General features: G+C 46.1%; 1 protein-coding gene across 2 annotated transcripts in view; it reads left to right on the forward strand.

The window, feature by feature from the left end:
* LOC147897975 (uncharacterized) overlaps positions 1–19,636 on the forward strand; it is a 78,379-nt gene that overhangs the window by 26,633 nt on the left and 32,110 nt on the right. For both annotated transcript variants that reach the window (XM_087380620.1, XM_087380621.1), the window contains one exon: positions 11,137–11,201. In XM_087380620.1, the coding sequence (XP_087236746.1) occupies positions 11,137–11,201 (65 nt within the window). The remainder of the gene's footprint in view (positions 1–11,136; positions 11,202–19,636) is intronic.

The following is a 19,636-nucleotide window of genomic DNA, read 5'->3' on the forward strand; positions in this document are numbered from 1 at the left end:
CCGTCCACCATCTTGACCGTATAAGCATAGTCAGACGGACTAGTTTTCAACTTGAGCCTCTTAATAAGCTTCGAGTTAATTACATTGTGCGTTGACGCTAAGTCAAACAATACAATCACATCACGATTGGCTACTTGCCCTTTCATTTTAATCAACTCGGGCTCATCGAAAACCGTATACCCCGTTGCTGCGGGCTTTGAAAGGATGTTATCAGGTGCACCGCTTACTAACTTAGTAAGAGACACAATTAAGAACACAGGTACTAACCTCTGAGAAGGTCCCGCCAATTGCATCTGCATATGTTCCGCATTGGGACTCTCCTGCATTTCCGTGTCGCATTCAGATATTATCATATTGGCCGTCGACGGTCTTTGTTTAGTGGACAATCTTTCCACTGATGTCGCTGAAGGCAACCGAAGCACAGTCCTTCTTTTCTAGCTTTTTCTTTTTTCTCAGGGGTCAACGAGGATTTTGACCAAGCCCAGGCTGCCATTAAAGTTACTTTTCTTTTCACCCCAACGGTGGTACTTGTCTTTGCTTGTCCCTCAACCGGCTTCACCTGCTTGGTTTGGCCACTTGGCTGCGAGACACTTGTCTTTGAAGTCTATTTCCTCTGAAATCCCCCTTTTCTCGGGTACTCATGCTGAGTCCCTGCCTGCACAAATCTACTAGATCTGCCTCTGGCATCCTCATAGTTCAGGGCTACTGCAATAGATGCATCTAATGTAGTCACATATTTAGCCCGAACTTTCATTTTAATCTTGTCGTTCAGTCCATAGATATAGTCTTTCAACTGAACCGACATAGGGAGAGGGTCTGTTATTTTCACAACACATTCCCTGAACTTGTCAGTGTACTCTGCCACCGACAAATTCGTCTGGCGAAGGTTTCTGTAAGCATCCCAAGCTCGAGACTCTTCGTCAGGTGGAAGAAAGTGTTTCTTAAATTCAGCCGTAAACCCTTCCCAGGTGGTAGGGGCAACCTGATCTTTCTGTTGTTTTATCCACCACCTATCCGTTGCCTCAATAAACAGGGGAGTGGTCTCGCGGATTTTCTTTAGATCAGATCTGATTTCACAAATGGCGAAGGCTTCTTCCCACTTGTGTAACCAAACCTCGATCACATCAGAACTGCGCTCGGTCATCCGACCAACGTACTTTTCCGGTCTATAATTAGTAATATTAGGTACCTTGACCTTCGCACGTTCCGACGAGTGTATACTGGGCTCTGGCTCTGCTGGAGCTTTGTCCTTTTCATTTCTAGATGGTCTAGCCGACAAGGCTTGCACCATCTATCTAATTTCATTTTGACCAGCGTTCACTTGAAGCTGCTGGTTCATGATCTGTTGTAAGGCATCTTCTAGTACAGAAATCCTACCCACCAAAGTAGGTGTGGTGTGATGGGACACTTGTTGCGTAGACGGTGCTCTAGATTCACCAGGTTTTACCTTGGAATCTTGTCCCTCTGTCTCCATTCTTTCAAAAGGGAAAATAGATTGTTTTTTTTTTTTTTTTCACTTCAAATTCCCCTTTACTGTACAGGAAGACTAGGCTGCAAACTGAAAATTAGTAGAGAAGGGAAAAAAAGATGCTCCTTGGAAGCTCCACATAGCGCAGATATCCAGATTTCTTTTGCGTGATACCAAATTACAAGCCTACGATTGTACGCGATCCTGCTCTCCTTCAACGAATCCATCAACGGCTCAGCCGCCCCATCAACAGAAGCAGCTCTCTGCGCTCACATCCCCGCAACCAGACCTCAAACCGACAGCTTCACCCAGCCTAAAGCAAGCGAACAACGAGCTCCATAGCCTCCACTAGCGCAAACGCCTTCGAGCTTCATCAACACCACGATTATGCCATCAACACCAAGTGGTGGCTCTCCAAACGCAAGCCCGTACGAACAGAGCCACCTAAAACAGCCAAGAGGCTGTCGTCGCTAAGAGCCCGTCAGAGCCCGTCAATGCCCATCACCGCCCATCGTCAGCCTACCCCGCTGATTTCTGTCGCCGCCCTTCTTTCTTGCACTCACCCAAGCTATTTGCTTCTCTCTCAGACGTAGTCCCTCTCTTTCGGAATCAGCCTGGTCTTCTCCAGCCTGCTCTCTGTTTCGGAATCAGCCTCAGCTCACGGGCTATTTACATGACCACATCCCAGATGTGCAGCCTTCCACGCATCTTCGGCGCTGCTCTCTTGTACGCAATCCCCTCGTCCAGCCTGAACGCTCTGATACCAAATGAAACGCTCAAATTCTAATCTCTGATTTCTTAGCGTTGATTCCCGGGTACAATTACAGGCGATGGCATCCCGAATATCCTCCCAGCCTCTCTTGTAGATTGCATGCACACAAGATACGTAATTTATTTCCTTCATGCCTATCCACAAGCCCACAATTCTCTAGATGGTTCCCCCATGCCACATGTCATCATTTTAGACCTTTAATTTGGTACACCATTTACCCCTCTCTTGGGGCACAATTAAAACATTTGCCCCTTGGCATTCTTACACATTTAGGTGCACCTATGCCTGAGCACTCAGAACCACCTAGTTGATGCCAATACACCCTCACCTAGGACCTTGGCAGTTACTTCCCTTGACCATTTAATTTACGCACATGAAATATTACAGAAGTCGGTCATCTAAGAGAAAATGCCCACCGATCTTTCCAAGGTCATGCTATCTCGGCTAGAGCATAACACAACTTCTACCTTGAGGAGCTCCTCTGATGTCCTTGCTCCTTGCTGCCTTCACTCCTTGTCATCACTTGCTATCCTCCCCTCGGCTCTCTACCCTTGAACATTTCTATCTCTGAGAAGCTCCCTCCCGGCAACCAATCCCCCCCCCCCCCCCCCCCCCCAAGAAAGAGACTTCTATTGAGTATGACAAAAACCACAAGAGCTAGCTCGGGACGGAAATACATCATACATGGCATGAACAAAAACAACCATGAACGGGTCAACGGAGAGCTCAGTACAAATTGGAGAGAGACCAAGGAAGAGGCTGAAAATGCCACCTCAGTTTTGCTATAGACTCATAGAAGAAGGGAGAGCCCCTCCAGTCCCTAAGAAAAATATCCCTCTTGCAGAGGCTTCCCGGGAGGAACCTTGCATAGTCCGCCCATCTGGCCATCAAAAAGTATGTATGTTGTCACTCAAGATACTAGCCATGGTGTGTGAGAGATGGACTAAGATCCACCCAGTGTCTTTGTGCATCCGTCTCTCCGGATATGCCATGCTGCAATACTCACCAGTATCTCCCAGGAGGTATCCACAGAAGCATGCACAGGCCTAGAGGGTGAAAAGGGAACATCATCCAGAGAGCAATACTCAACTACTGTTGTCGAACCGAGATAGCCCAAGAAGAGTCCTGCTTGTCAAAGAAGACCTGAGGTCTCGAAAGACAGAGCCAAGCCACTGAACCCCAAGTCATATAGAAACAGGAAGGAGCAAAAAAATTGAAGGTTTTGGCAATGTCCTTCCAAATAACCCTTGACTATCTGCAATCCCATAAGCAATGATGAGGACTCCTCAGCAGTCCTATAGCGAGGACAAGTGGAGTCTGTCCGAACCTGGATCTCCACAGGGAGTCCATGTAATTTAAACACATTCTCCATGAATTGCTTAGCCACCTTGGGTGCTGTAAATTGTGTCTTAGTAGGAATGAAGTGGGCAGCTTTGGTAAGTCTATCAACAACCACAAAGATGCTGTTCCAACCCTTAGAGGTCACTGGTAGACCTGTAATAATTTCCATGCTGATATGTGTCCATTTACCTTGAGGTATAGGCAGAGGTTGTAGTAGACCAGCTGGTCTCAGATTCAACTCCTTGTTTTGTTGACAGGGCTTACAGCTTTGTACATAAGCAAGAACATCCTTCCAAAGCCCTTCTAGTAAAAACTCTGTTTTACCTTATCATACGTCTTGTTGAGGCCTATATGCCCAGCCATAGGAGATGAGTGAAATTCTTGCAAGATTAGCAGCTTATAGGAGGAATTTTCAGTAAGAAATATTCTATCATTATACCACAAGAGCCCATTGTGCAACTTGAAATTGGGATATTGCTGACAGTCAGGATCTTGCAAGTCTTGGAAGATAGCGGCTGCTTGAGGATCATTGAGATACTCTTCTTGAATGCCATGGATCCAATCTTTATAAACCTCAATAATAGATGATAAAGTACAAGCCCATATCTTGGAAGAGAATCTGCCACAATATTTTCTTTGCCCATCTTGTAATCTATGTCAAAGTCATAGTTTTGCACAATGGATAGCCATCTCCTTTGCTTGGGTGATAGAGAAGACTGAGATAGAAAATATCTGAGAGTCTTATGATCAGTCTTGACCTTGAAATGGCTGCCATAAATGTAGTGGTGCCACTTTTTGATTGCATGAAGTATTGCCAACATCTCTTGGTCATAAATGTGGAAACTTGACTCCTTGTCATCCAATTTCCGACTTTCAAAGGCCATAACTCCATGACTCTGCTTTAGGACAGCTCCAATGCCCCTTCCACTAGCATCAGCCTCAATTATAAAAGGTTGAGAGAAATCAGGACATACCAAGATAGGCGCTGAAGTTAATGCCTTCTTTAATGCTTCTTGGCACTGTTAGACCATTGGAAAGCATTCTTTTTGAGAAGATCAGTGAGAGGAGCTGCCAATTTGGCAAAATGCCTTATAAATCTTCTATAAAATGATGCTAGACCAAGGAAACCTCTCAGCTGGGTGATATTCTGAGGTATAGGCCAATCCTTTACACACTTTACCTTGCTGGGATCCACCTTAATGCCACTACTGCTGACAATATGGCCCAGATATTCCACTTCTTCAGCCATGAAAGTGCATTTACTTGATTTGGCATACAACTGGTGTGTCCTCAATACTTCCAATACTTGCTGGACATGCAATAAATGCTCCTCTTTTGTTTTGTTGTAGATCAATATATCATCAAAGAATACGAGCACAAATTTATAAAGGAAAGGCTGCAATACCTTGTTCATTAGGGCCTGGAGAGTTGCAGGTGCATTGGTTAGACCAAATGCCATCACTTTGAATTGATAAAGCCCACGTTCTGTCCTGAAGACAGTTTTATGTTCATCTCCCTCCTTCATCCTTATTTGATGATAGCCTGACCTTAAGTCAATCTTTGTGAAGTATTTTGCCCCTCTAAGCTCATCCAGCAGATCATCAATTCTAGGGATAGGAAACCTATTCTTAATTGTCATTTTGTTCAAATTTCTGTAATCAATACACATTCTAAATGAGCCATCCTTCTTTTTAACCAATAACACAGGAGAGGCAAAGGGTGACTGACTATGTGTAATAAATTCCTTGTCAAGGAGTTCCTTTATTTGCCTTGCCACCTCTTCTCTTTCAGCTCTAGAAAGTATGTATGGAGCCTTGTTGATTGGCTTAGATCCTGGCTCCAACACAATTGCATGATCCACATCTCTCATGGGAGGAAGATGGTTGGGAAGATCAGCAAATACATCAGAGTATTGCTGTAATAGGGACTGCATGTCTTTATCCTCCACCAACAACCCATTACCCTCTTGAGACTTGGTCAACTGAATAGCATAGACTCCACAAACACTTTTGAGGTCTCTGGCCATTCTTCTTGTAGAAATTAAGGACAATTTAGGAGATTGGTGACCCATCAAAGTGATGTACTTACCTTTATGCATAAACTTCATATACAGCCTGTTAAGGTCCATAGAGAATTCTCCCAAGGTTCTCAACCATTCACAACCAAGGACAATGTCAATAGGTCCCATTTCCAAGACAATTAGATCTCCATGAAAAGTATAGTCTTGAGAAAGTTGCACTTGAGCAGCTTGACAATATTGGTTTACATCTGTAGCCTTGTAAGCTTTAGGTTGTCCCATGCCATTGCCATACACTGTGGGGAACCTAGAAATAGAAGAAGTTGTAGCAGGTGTTTGTTTTCATCATTGGAAACCCCTTTGACCATAGGCTTAGTTCCAAAGTGACCAATGCCCAAAGTCTTCTCCTTCCAATTGTACTTGGGTTCATAAAGCTCTGCCAACTGCATGGCCTCTTTAAGAGAATGGGGCTTTTGAGTTGCAACATCTGAAGCAATACTAGGGTGCAGACCATGGATGAACTTGAGCATTCTAACTCTTTCATCAATACTATGAACAAACAGAGCCAATTTCCAAAACTGTTTGATAGAATTTTTCACTGATCCTTGCTGAGTAAGATCATACCACTTACAAATATATTGATCTCTAGTAAAAGGAGATATAAAAGTTTTGAGCATTTCAGCCTTGAATTCATCCCAAGCATTAAAAGTTAACCCTTCTTGTTGTAGATGCCTCCACCAAGAGTGGGCATAATCTTCAAGATGAAGAACAGCAAATCTGATTTTACCTTGATCACCCTTTGGATATAGAAGGAAGTAGTCATCCATCTTGCTGAGCCATTCCTCCAATTCCTCAGGAGAGGTAGAATCACCTTTAAACTTTATCTTTGTCTTGATGAACATGTCCTTTTGGTTCAGTAGATTTAGCTGTTTGTATATATTGCTGGAATGTCATTGCTGCCCTAAGGTTTGCTGGTAGCAACTTATATTCATGGAATTTTTGACACAACTCTTTAGTTGCTGAATTGTTATTATTAGGAGTCTTACCATGTGCTGAATCCTTACCCATATGAGCTGTAACTCCACTAGAGTGATAGGTCCTTCGGGCAGAAGCCATAAAACTAACCGGTTCAGTTACATGTATAGGATCATCATCATCATCATCTGAACCTGAGTCTCCATCAATTTGGGGATCCACAGCTCTCTTCCCATCATAAAATTTGGCTTCTCTTGAACTAGTCAAACCTTTTATTAAAAGTGGCAGACATGTTCTGCATCCTTTGGTTAATCCTCTGATTATTGGTCTTAATTACATTAATTAACTCCTTGAATATCTGTAGCATTGGGTCCATACAACTCTTTATGATCTGCTCTTGGTTAAGGGATGCTTGTACTTGAGGAGTTGCTGCTAAATCCCCTTGAACATTGCCAACATGAGGATCATTGGGCTCAGAAACTACAGCCTGATCATCAATTGGTTCCTTTTCTGGGATGGAATCAAAGATACCCATTGGCTGCTTACTAGCTTGATCAGTAGACCTCTTTACAGGTGTCTTTAATGACTTGAATCTAGAGTAAATGCACTGTCTTAAGCCTTGATCAAGAACCAGTACAAAAGCCCCAAATGCTAGTTTTGCCCTAATTTCGCAGGTCAAATTTTTGAGAGAAAACTTAAAATTTCCCACTTGTTTAGGCTATCCTTATGCTAAGACTGAACCAAAGGGCCAATCAGGAGTAGAAATTCATAATATTACACTTGGATGGCTAGAAATTGCTAGAACCTTTGGCAAATAACAATTCTGCGCTAGTTGTTGCACTGAATTTCGAAATTCTTAGTAACAAAAAACCAGATCACTATCACACTTTATCAGTTGCATTCATGGAGCTAGGTGACCATATGCACCAAAGCTGACCCGAAATGGGGCTGTACCTCTGAAATCCGCAGCAGTTCTTCCAAGCCAGCCAGTTGAATTTGCTCATAGCTTCTCCAAACAGTTTCGAATCACAACCAGACTGAGGGAGCAACCTTACATGATTAGTGCGAACAGATCAAGCCAAGAACGACTTAGTTTGGTGCAGGCAAACAGTAGATCGTCACTTACATCAGTTTCTTGCGCCAGAGAGGAGATCACTCCAATGTTGACGAAATACTCCACCATTTTAGGATTCTCATATATAGAAATGATCAGGGAAGCAAGGGCTTTCCACTAATGCAAGAAGCCCCAAATTTTGAGCACCCTGAAAATCAGGGTTTCTCAGAGCTTGCCATGTGGCAGCTCACAACAGAGAGCACTTCTGGCACTGAGTTTTTGCATAGAGGTAGGCCCTAGGCTCAAGAATAGATGCTCCGAATTTCAAAGTGATTGGACAAAGAATTTCCCACAAATTCCCATGAAAGGGCTCTGATACCAATGCAAGGGGACTGCTCCTAACTAACAGTAAACACTACTAAGTTTAGTAGAATTTGCAGGAAAGTTAAGTAGTGTAGTACCTTATGTTTAGGAAAAGGGTAGGAGAGGAAGATCATGGGCTGGATCTTCAACAGAGACTTGTGAGGGGCTGCACAAGGACAAGAGGAAGTCAATCCTTTTTAGAATTCAGCTGAGTATTGAACTCTTTCTGTATGCTGCAAAAATTGTAGATTTCAAGGCTGAATTGCAAAAGACATTTGAAATGTGTGATTTGGGCCTGCTACACTATTACTTGGGCATTCAATTTGTGCAAGATGGCAAAGGCATTGCTTTGTTGTTTGCAGTTCAAGTACATTGGGAAACTGCTTGAATGGTTCAGATTTCAGAATTGCAAGCCGTTTTTAACTCCTGGAGCTAGTGATTAAGCTATCCATGCATGATACGAGTGAACTTGGCATCAACAGCCAGGCTGTGGGATGCCTAATTTGCTTGTGTAATACACGGCCAGACATTTCATATGCAGTATCCCAAGTGAGCAGATTTATGCACAGCCCAAAGGTTCTACATTGGCGGGCTGTGAAGCGTGTGTTCAGGTACCTGGAAGGTACTTGATCTCTTGGTTTGCTATTTCCGGAGGGGTAACTTGCATTTACATGCTTACAACGATTCGGATCAATGGTTGCTACCTCATGAGGCCAGGAAGCTTTCAGAACCAAGTGGAATGTGTTTGGTTGAGGAATTTGTTGGTAGAGCTACATGCATCATTTGAGGAGTCTCCAGTTCTCAGTACAGTTGAGGGCCACTGTGGTGGCCCTCCGCATGAAGCGTATCGCCATTAGTCCATCATCAGTGAGTACTAAGAAGGTGCTGTCTTAGGGCCTCCAAAGCATGCACCAATGGATGGCAGAATGCCTCTGTACTCCATGGGGAGTTTTGTGAACCTAAGAATGATTGGAATCTAGGAACATGATATGTCGAGTCCATATCATCCACATTGAATCCATAGTTACCAAGGGATGAGAAACATAAAGTGTAGACCCAGGTACACATGATTCTGTTCAACCTGAGGTGAGGCAAAGGAAAACTCCCTTCCCATATATGGTGACCTCCTGGATGTGGTGACCCTCGGCCAAGCTTGCTTGGACCCAATCATGAATTTGGTGGCGGATCCACATTGAGTCCATAGTAGCAAGGGATGAGAAACATAAAGTGTAGACCCAGGTACACATGATTCTGTTCAACCTGAGGTGAGGCAAAGGAAAACTCCCTTCCCATATATGGTGACCTCCTGGATGTGGTGACCCTCGGCCAAGCTTGCTTGGACCCAATCATGAATTTGGTGGCGGATAAGTGTGAGACCAATGATGCACCCCACACTCGCCCTATCTTGTAATTCTTGTGCTCTTTTGGCCTCTTCGTATCTTTAAATCCAATTTTGCATGTTGCTATCACTTCCTAGGTTGTGAAATGAGGAAAAGGAGAGTGCCCCTGCCCCCAACCCAGCATACCCCCCCCCCCCCCCCCCCCCTTTTTTTTGTGGCCTGGGTCTTCCACTAGACACCCCTAAGTCTGTGGCTGTGAAGGGGGTCTCAAAGGGGTCCACTTGATGCATGGTAGAGAGATGGAAAACACCCACAAGAAGCTCCAGGGTGGAAGCAGGGTGGGGGGCTGAGTGCAAACAGCTCTGGGGGGGGCATGATCACATGTAAAGAACCAGCACCCCTCAGGACATCGTCAGGGGATGGGCATGGTAAATACCAGACACAAACTGGCAGAACAGGGCAGAAGAGGTTTGGGATGGGCTCAGGCCAAATGGATGGAAGGAGAGGGTCAACGGGGGGAGCTAAAGGAGAAAACTGGGGGAAGCGGTGGGGAGGGGTTGACACTGAAACAGGGGGCCAGCTGACTGCTGGGATGAAGGAAACCCATGGCTGCCAAAGGGGGAAGTGACCAAAAGGTTATGGAGCTGAGAGCAGGGAGGGAGGAAGGAGCATCAAGGCGAGGCAATGGAGAAGGTGGCAAAGAGGAGGTGGAGAGAGCGTCTGGCTGGAGAAGGTTTCAGCAAGTTATCATCATTCATGATCCACTCTTTAAAACCCATCTGCATGCTTTGATTCTCTAGATTAAAATCTTATGGAGTGTAGACTACATCTATACCTCCTGATCCCCTTTTTTCGGGGGGGGGATACAACAACCACACATTTAATGTGCCAAAAAACAATGTTCTGCATTGTGCAGAAAGATATGTACATTGTGAACCAGTATGATTGGTACAAATGTTGGGGCTACCATTGAAGTTCCATACCTTTTGAACACTATAATGGGTAAGAATTTCAGGACTACTCTTGATTTATCTAGACATATAATAATCAATAATCCAGCACTGTGAAAGGACAAGGATTAAGACATAAATCGGTTGACAACTTAGAATATGGTTGTATTTGATATGGACACAGATAATCGCCTTATGGCACTGCCTTGTATGAATTCATTGGAAGCATTTCAGCACAGCCACGTATTAGGCAAAGTCAGTGAGAATGTCTGTCAGAAAAGGACACACAAGCATAAAGCAGATGAATATTATAAGTAAATTACTCAATTACACCCAAGTGGACTTCTTTGGATTGTTTTTTTGTGGTTATCATCTCTTTAATCAGTCTCTCTGATTAGGAGAAGAAGGAATAGTATAGACTGGAAATGTTTTAGAAGAGGCGACCAGACTCTTGAAGATGACATGTATTGCTTTCAGGGAGAGGGGAGTTGTGGCTGAGTCCTATTTAATATTACTTGTCCAGGTCTTTCAGTGCCTTATAAGAATATCACTTCAGTATTCGGCGTTCGCCCTGTTGTCTTTTATGAGCTTGGCTCTTTTGGGCTCCTAGCAGAGGGTGTTTGTGTCGTCCTGGTCGAAGACCCCAAATTCTATAAAGCAGTCAAGTGTATTGTAGGGTTGATGCCATGTAGCTGCTGCAATTCTTGTTTGGCATATCCTTCATGTGTAACCATAGTATCAAGTGACTAATCGTGGATCAGTACATGATGTTTTACTGCCAGTTTGTCTGTTTGAAATTATATTCTCTGTTTGTATGTGGTTTGAACTGTAATCAAGCATCTTTCAATTGTGGCAGTTCTTTCCAGAAACCCAATTTATAGCATCGGAGCAGCATTAAATAAAGTTTCTTCATTAGTCAAGGTATTTCCTGCCAGATTTGGATTCTATCTGTGAATAGGGTCATATTCATTATTCAGAGCATATAATTAGAAGAGCAAGAGTGGAAAACAAGTAAGGAGAAATCATGCTGGTAAGAAGAAGTGCCTCATGTAATATTAGAAAAGTCTGAAACTCCTGAGACAAAGAAAGAAATTGGCCCTGCCCAAGAGCCAGAAAAGCAAGGGAGGTAAAAATTTCATTTTCTATGTTGGATTTAAGGCCAGGGAGGAAGAAAATGGAGTTTATCATGGGCCTGCTAAGACCAGAATGATAGACACAGATATGATAAAAAGCCGATAGTTGTGGTAGAAGATGCTCTCAAATAACTCCTCATGGGTTATAGGAATTGTTTGATGTGGTCATAAAATGACTTGAAATGCTTTCCTCTTATGCAAGCACTTATTACTATCATCCTCATGTGGAGGATGCGAAGCTTGCTATGTAATACCCGTTTGTGAAACAAAGGCCACAAAAGCTCATAGATGCTGATTTATTCTTTGAAAATTGTAGTTGCTTTCAAGAACAGGAAGATCATAATGTATGTTGTTTTAAATAAGGGAACAGCTCCAAAATGTGACCACTACTAATTGCCCTTTACCGAACGTGTAGATGGTAAAGCAGTTTACAGCTTGTAGGATAGCTGATCTAGATACAAATAGTCTCAGCCCCACCCTTAGGACCAATATAAAACATATTTATTCACTGATGGCTATTTGGCCTTACTAATGCCCTAGTCTCTTTCAATGACTAATATGCATTCCATTAAGGATACATTTAAGGTGCCCCTTTTTTAATTTTTTTTTCAACAAAAGAAAAAAGATAAAAAAAAAAAGCTTTTGGGAAAAGCTACCTCCCTCCCCCTTTGGCTATATAACCCCTCCCCCCCCATGATAGCTCACTTTGTGAGTGAGTATTCAAGGTATCCCCTTTCTATCCTATGCTCTCTCTCTCTCTCTCTCTCTCTCTCTCTCTCTCTCTCTCTCTCTAGAATATTGCCAGATTCCGCACACGGTCACATACCTTGGCCATAGAGAAAGGAGCTTGGATGAATTTGCCACGACATGCCAGAGTCTGCAGCTTTTGTGATCCAGAGACAGTCGAGACAGAGGCACATGTAGCCCTACATTGCCTCAGATATGCACATATCAGGGATGATTACCAGCAGATACTGGTAGACACCACACAGCTCTCATCAGTTCTCTCCGCTGCCTCTCTGGCAGCGTTGGGGTCTTTTGTCACTCGTCTTTTTTTGTACCGTCAAGAACTTGAAAACTCTTGACCCCTCCACATTGGAGGAGATTTTTTTTGGTACTAAGGATTAGGTCCCATGGGTCATTTTTGGCCCCCCGAGGACGATAATAAATTCTACTTCTACTTCCGTCTCCCACGCTCTCTCTCTCTCTCTCTCTCTCTCTCTCTCTCTCTCCCCCTTTCACACTGCCATCTCTCTCCCACGCTCTCTCTCTCTCTCTCTCTCTCTCTCTCTCTCTCTTTGTTTCACACTCTCATCTCTCTCTCACTATTAACACTATCTCTCCCATCCACAAGGCAGGGGATCCCATGAGCCCGGAGAACTATAGGACCATTATGATTGGACATGTCATGTCCAAGATTTATGCATCAGTACTTGACTCCGAGGTTAGCAGACTTGCAGAGTGTTGAGGACTCAGAGCAGCAGGACAGGCCGGATTCCGGCGTGATCATGGAACCATGGACCACATTTTGACGCTCAGATGTATCATCGAGGAGGCAAGATCACGGAAGCAGAGGGTTTATTGTTGCTTTGCGGATTTTCGCAAGGCATTTGACACAGTCCCAAGAGCCCGCCTCATACGGCGCCTATAGGACTTGGGTTATGACCAGGAGATCATTTGGCCTGTCATGGCACTTTACGAGAGAGTTTCTGGTAGAGTTCGGGTAGGATCCGGGTGGACAGACGAGATCATGAGTACCATCGGGGGTCAAACAAGGGTGTCCTTTGTCGCCTACCTTGTTTGGCCTCTACATTGACGAGCTTGAGACAGTGATGCAGACACAGGGGGGTGTAGGTTGCTCTCTTGCAGGCACGCTGATCCAGATTTTGCTCTATGCAGATGACGTGGCTCTCTTGTCTTCCTCAGCAGAGGGACGTCAGAGACACCTAGACGCACTACAGTCCTTTTGTGAGTCTCATGACTTGAAGGTCAACCTGGGTAAAACCAAGGTCATGATTTTCAATACATCTCGAGCCATCATGCGTCAGGAGCAGTTCACATTTGCGGGGTCATCTGTTGAGATAGTTTCATCATACACTTATCTTGGGGTTATCTTCTCCGGACCGAGCTTCACTATGAGACTCGCGATGCAGGCACGCTTGAGTAGAGGGTATGCCTCATTGGCCAGGCTAGAGAGACAGTGTTTCCGCTCACACTTTCAAGATCCACGCACCAAGGGGTTGCTTTTTGACTCCTTGGCTCGCCCAGCGGGGATGTACGACAGTCCTTGTTGGGGGCTAGACTTGTCGGATACAGAGTGGGCCCGTGTGGAGCGGCTACAGGTTCTCATGCTATCACGGATGATTCGTGGTAAGTCATCCGTTCCTCACCAGATCATTCAGGCTGAGTTTGGGTCATCCCCTTTACAGCTAGATGTTGCATTTCAGGTCATCACATATCTGTACCGAGTTAGGGAATATGGGGATTATACCTCGGGGCATAGCAGGCTACCATGGATAGCTTTATCCTCTTCTATGGCACTTGTAGCAAGAGGAGATTAGAGGTGCTGGTATGCACGTATAGAGAGATGGTTTGAGCGACTGGGGCTCCACATGGATAGACTACCTCCCTTCCAGTATAGCATGGATACTCCGTTCTCTCCCCTCTTATCACACGAGGTCAACCAGGTTATCCGTGAGGATCTACTACAACTACACACTTTTCGGACCTGGTTGGAACCGAGTGAACTCCCAGTGAAGCTTAGCTTCTACAGAGATCACTTCTTACAAATCACAGCGGAGGGTTTCATTTACCCACCAGGATACACACATATTCACCTACCCCACTCGATGAGGATCTCTCTTGGGCAGTTCCGGGTCTCTTCACACAGACTTCCCATCGAGAGCGGCAGAGCAGAGCGACTACCCAGGGAGCGGCGCATATGCACACTATGTGACATACATGAGGTTGAGACAGAGGAGCATTTCATCTTCAGGTGTCCTGTGTACTATGAGATCCGAGGACGTTTCCACTGCCTCTTCAGAGATAGTTATGGGATTTTAGCCCATTTCCTCTCCTACCCAGACCAGCGGTGTTTGGCAGGTTTCATTCATGAGGCACTTAGACACCGCGAGAGGATACTCCGAGCACGGAGACAGGAGCAGACTTCTTCCTCGGTTGATCCCTCTCAGAGCTCTATCACGGAGTTCTTTCAGCTAGATCACATGGATCCCAACGAGACGAGGCCTCGACATGACCGTGACCCGGAGCCTGTGACCCGACAGCTCAGCAGAGGGTCGACACACAGATCACACTTGGAGACATCCCCTCCTTGCTTAGAGTTGGAGCCCAACCGACGGGGGTCACAGTAGCCCTGGTTAGACGTAGAGCTACGACCAAGAGACGTGCCAGGACCGCACCTCTGAGTGGCCGACAACACTCTATTGCCGACTTCATGCCTCCACTGCCTCATCCATCTTGATATCTTGCTGTTGCTGGGGATGATGATGATATTGATGGTGATGCTGAGATTGATATATAGTCGACCATCGACATGACTATGTTGTACTTAGGACTTAGTACTGCCATTCTGCATTTTTGGCATTTTGCATTTTGCATTGGTATGGACGCTCGTTTAGTAGCTCCACTACCACAGCTCGTTGTATCAGGATTTTCACAGTCTCATAGACCCATCGGTCTTCTGAAGACTTTAATAAACTTTCTTTCTTTCTTTCTTTCTTTCTCTCACTCTCACTCTCACTCTCACTTTGACGAGTGTAAAGCATTACGCCGCACACTCCGACTCACGACCCAGCGAAACGCTAGGGCCAACCCACATCTCACCAGGGATTATCGTCGACTAGGCCGTCGCAAGAAGCTAGCCTTCCTGCGCCAGAATGAGGATATGCTACTGAACATTCTGTTTAGTAGCAACTCCAAGGATTTCTGGAGGAAATTCCTAGAACGCCGATCCCCCTCCCCCCTCACAGACACTTCCCTCTGGCACTCCTACGCACGTACACTCTATGATATCCCTGATCAGCCTCCTCCCGACCTCTCAGCCACCCCCCGTCCCACTTCTTGCACCCTCTTCACAACCCAGGGAGTCACCCACGCAGCGCTTAAGCTTCACAACGGCCGAGCTAAGGATCATGAGGGCCTATGCACAGAGTTTGTTGCCTATGGCATCAAAACTCTAGCCCCCATCCTGGCAACGCTGTTCAATGAAGCTGTCTGCCATGGGTTCCCCAGAGCCTGGACCCTGAACAATATCACACCCATCCACAAAGCATGAGATTCCATGGATCTAGGGAATTACAGGACCATCATGCCGGTTTCAGGACGGATCACTCGACTTACGATCACATTTTTACACTTAGAGGGATCATTGAGGAGGCCAGACACAGGAGACAGAGAGTATATTGTTGTTTTGTGGATTTCCGCAAGGCATTTGACACCGTTTCCCGCGCCCGACTCGTCAAACGCCTGCAGGAGTTAGGCTACGACTCGGAGGTTATCTGGGCAGTAGTAGCTCTCTATGAGCGGGTGACGGGCCAGGTCAAGATTGGCACCAGCTGGACCCCAGAGATCATGAGCACTATCGGAGTCAAACAAGGATGTCCCTTGTCACCGACTCTATTTGGCCTCTACATCGACGAGCTCGAGACCACCATGAGGACACTCGGAGGTGCAGGCTGCTCTCTTGCGGAGGTTGTCATCCAGATTCTCCTATACGCAGGCGATGTAGTACTACTATCCTCTTTTGCTACTGGTCTTCAGCGACACCTGGATGGACTTCAGGTCTTCTGTGATACACATGACTTGAAGGTCAACCTTGGGAAAACCAAGGTGATGATCTTCAACACTTCCAGACCCGCTATGCACCGAGAGCAGTTCCTCTTCGTCGACGACCCTGTTGAGATAGTTGACTCTTACACATACTTGGGCGTTGTCTTCTCAGGCCCGATCTTCACAATGCGCCCGGCCATGCAGGCCAGGATCAGCCGGGGCTACGCCGCTCTTGCTAGGCTGGAGCGACAGTGCTACCACTCCCACTTCCAGGACCCGCGGACCAAGTCTCTCCTTTTTGATTCTTTGGTCCGTCCAGCAGGCATGTACGGTAGCCCGTGGTGGGGAGCAGACACAGAGTGGGCTCGAGTCGAGCGCCTACAGATACTGATGTTTGCTCAGATGATCTGCAGCAAACCAATAGTACCACACCAGATCATTCTAGCAGAGTTCGGCGCCCCACCCCTACAGCTTGATGCTGCTTCTCCGTTGATGGGGACCAGAGATGCTGGTATAGTTGTCTTTCCAGTTGGTTCACCCGACTGGGCCTCGACTTAGACCGGTTGTCTCCTTTTCAGTACAGCCTCGATGCTCCACCATCTCCCCTTTCCCCCACTAACCAAGAGGTCAACCGGCTCATTCGAGCGGATCTGCTCCAGGTCCACACCTGGCGGACATAGTTTCTTCACCCCGAGCTTCCTGTGAAGCTCAACTTCTACCGCCGACACTGCCTCCAGATCTCACAGGAGGGCTTCATCACATCTCCGGGTTACACACAGCTTCATCTACCACATGCGCTCTGGATCTCCCTCGGTCAGTTTAGGGTTTCGTCACACCGATTACGGTTCGAGAGCGGACGCGCAGAGGGTATCCCACGAGAGGGCCACCTTTGCCCACTTTGCGACTTGCAGGAGATCGAGTCGGAGGAGCACTTTGCTTTCAGATGTCCTATCTATTATGCCAGTCGAGGTCGGTACCACTGCCTCTTCCGCGACGGATTCGGCCCCCTCCCACACATGCTGCAGTTCCCGGATCAGCGATGCCTAGCTGCTTTCTTACATGAGACGACTCGCCACCGAGATACCTCTCTCCGAGCACGGCGACACGCGCAGCAACACAGCGTGAGGACACCCAGCGGCCCATCACTTATTTCTTCCAGTCACAGGATACCTCTCCTCAGTCTAGTCGACGACGCGGATGTGAGCGAGAGCCAGAGCCACGACAGCTGCGCCAGCGGACAGACTCACACATCCGGGTCCATGACATCTCGTCTTTGCTCTCTGCCCGCCCCACCGGGGTTACCGTTGCCCTCATCCACAGGGCCACCCGCCGCCCCCGACGACTGAGCTCGACTAGGCCGCGTGACGTCAGAGGCCAATCATCTATCGCAGGGTTTTTTCCGGCCTCCCATCTGACGGCCCCTCTATGATGGTCTCTGACGATCACCACCTGTACATATATATTGTATCTCCCCCCTCTGCCCCATTTTTGGTGCCCCCCCCTTCTTTTTTGTATCATCTGGAGGTAGACACATATTTTTTGTATCAGGACTAGACACACCGTCCTTCATAACCTCTTTTTTTGTAGAAATGGTTGGCTGGCCCGTTTTGAGACCGCCACCGTTATGCTCATTGTATCAGTTATCTTTAGTCTCATAGACCTTCACGGTCTCCCGAAGACTTTAATAAACTTTCTTTCTTTCTTTCTCTCTCTCTGTGCCTCAAAAAGGCCTCTATCTTTCTCCCCCTACCTTTTTCTTTTTTGTCTTGTAATGAGGGTTTTTGTGTCATGAATGTAGTCTTGCAAACCCTAACTTTGTATCGTATCCTCAATCCACATCCTAGCAAGAAAGACATTGCCCATATTCAAGCGAGATGACATCGTCATCTTGTATGATGACAGACACAATCCCCTGGCTCAGATGCGCATCCGTCATACACATGAGTCGGAAGATATTCGATTTGACGATGTTGGTGTCATCATTTCGAGCATGTATGAGAAGGCTCCATTGAAAGGAATCAACAAGGATGGGGCTGAAGTGGACCTCAAAGAAAACGCGTTACTCGTGTGGCCAGTTGAACAAGTGGTGAGCTCTTCTATCATGTTCTTACTTTGCATCAGTTCAGAGTGGGCATTGTTGGATTTTTTTGAACCCATTTTATCCATTTCTGTGAACAGAGACTTGATGATATAGCCCAGCCCAATGATGAGGACATGTCTCCGACGGGGGGTGTAACTTATACGAGAGGAAGATTGCGTGGTCCCAGAGGCGCAACTTCAACGCAAGGGGAAGGTAGACGAAGAAGGCCTATTCGGCTCGATCCCTCGGACGTGTAGGCTCTTATCGATGTATCATTGATGGAAGGAACGTTCTCGGAACTCTGCGGAGCCTTGGCAACATTAGCTAGGGCTAGTGCCGGCGCTTCTAAGAGGAAAGATGAAACTTGTGATGCAAGAGAGTTCAGTCGAAGAATAGGAGGAGGAGGAAAACGAGGATAGTTCCTTCGGCGAGCGTAGCAAAAGTGTGAGCACACCCTTTTCTCAGAGGCGACGCGGGAAAGTCAGAAGTTGACGTGTATCAAACGAATTGGCCAGAGAGGAGTTCGAGGACGATGATGAGGAGGGTGTGCTTGGAGAGACAGAACTGAGCGCCTCCTGCGACAAGACAATCATGCAAGAGTGCATCGAGGACCATCTACAATCATTCACTATGAGTAGTTCGGTCTTTTGAAGGTCTATAATCTCAAGGCACGAAACGAATGTTTAGACTAAATTTTTTTTTTTCTTTGTAGATGGAAAAAAAATATCCCTCTGTCCCTGATCCCCTTGTGTCGATTGCTCACACTGCTTACTATCCATCAGATCACATCCCGCACCCAAGACATTCTTCTCAAGTGTGTATTTGTCGGGTTTAGGTGTCTTCATCGTGTCTACCGTCACACAAAAGATGCAAAAGAGAGACGTGGACGAGGATGTGAAAAGGGAGTGGAATGCGCACTGGCTCCCAAAACACGAAGAAAATTAGGAACACAGAGTGGGCATTCTCGTCCAATTCCTTGTTTTACATTTGGGATGGGAACCATCGCCACACAGGGTGGATGACCGTGATAAGGACATGTAAGTATTATAGTCCATTGATTTGGGTGATTCACCATTAGTAGCCACGTTTCATTTGTTTTCAACTCATGAATTCTTTTTTTTCTTTTGAGTGGCAGCGTTTCCTTATGACGAGCGCTTGCATGTACGCGTTCAATGTCGTTTAGTAGAGGTGCCCTCGGAAGATGAAGGATAGTTGTTATCTGCGTTATCAAGGACGAGCATGTGAGTTGGATGAATCTTGAATAATGCACTATCTTTAGCTCCCTCGCCCTCTCGGGAGGATCATTTAATATGTTGCTTTCGACGCTAGGCTAGCGCAGAAAGGGGTTATCACCT

Source organism: Dipteris shenzhenensis, chromosome 10 (assembly GCF_047967505.1).
Source record: "Dipteris shenzhenensis isolate YYH24624 ecotype China chromosome 10, Dip_SZ_1.0, whole genome shotgun sequence".
NCBI lineage: Eukaryota > Viridiplantae > Streptophyta > Polypodiopsida > Gleicheniales > Dipteridaceae > Dipteris > Dipteris shenzhenensis.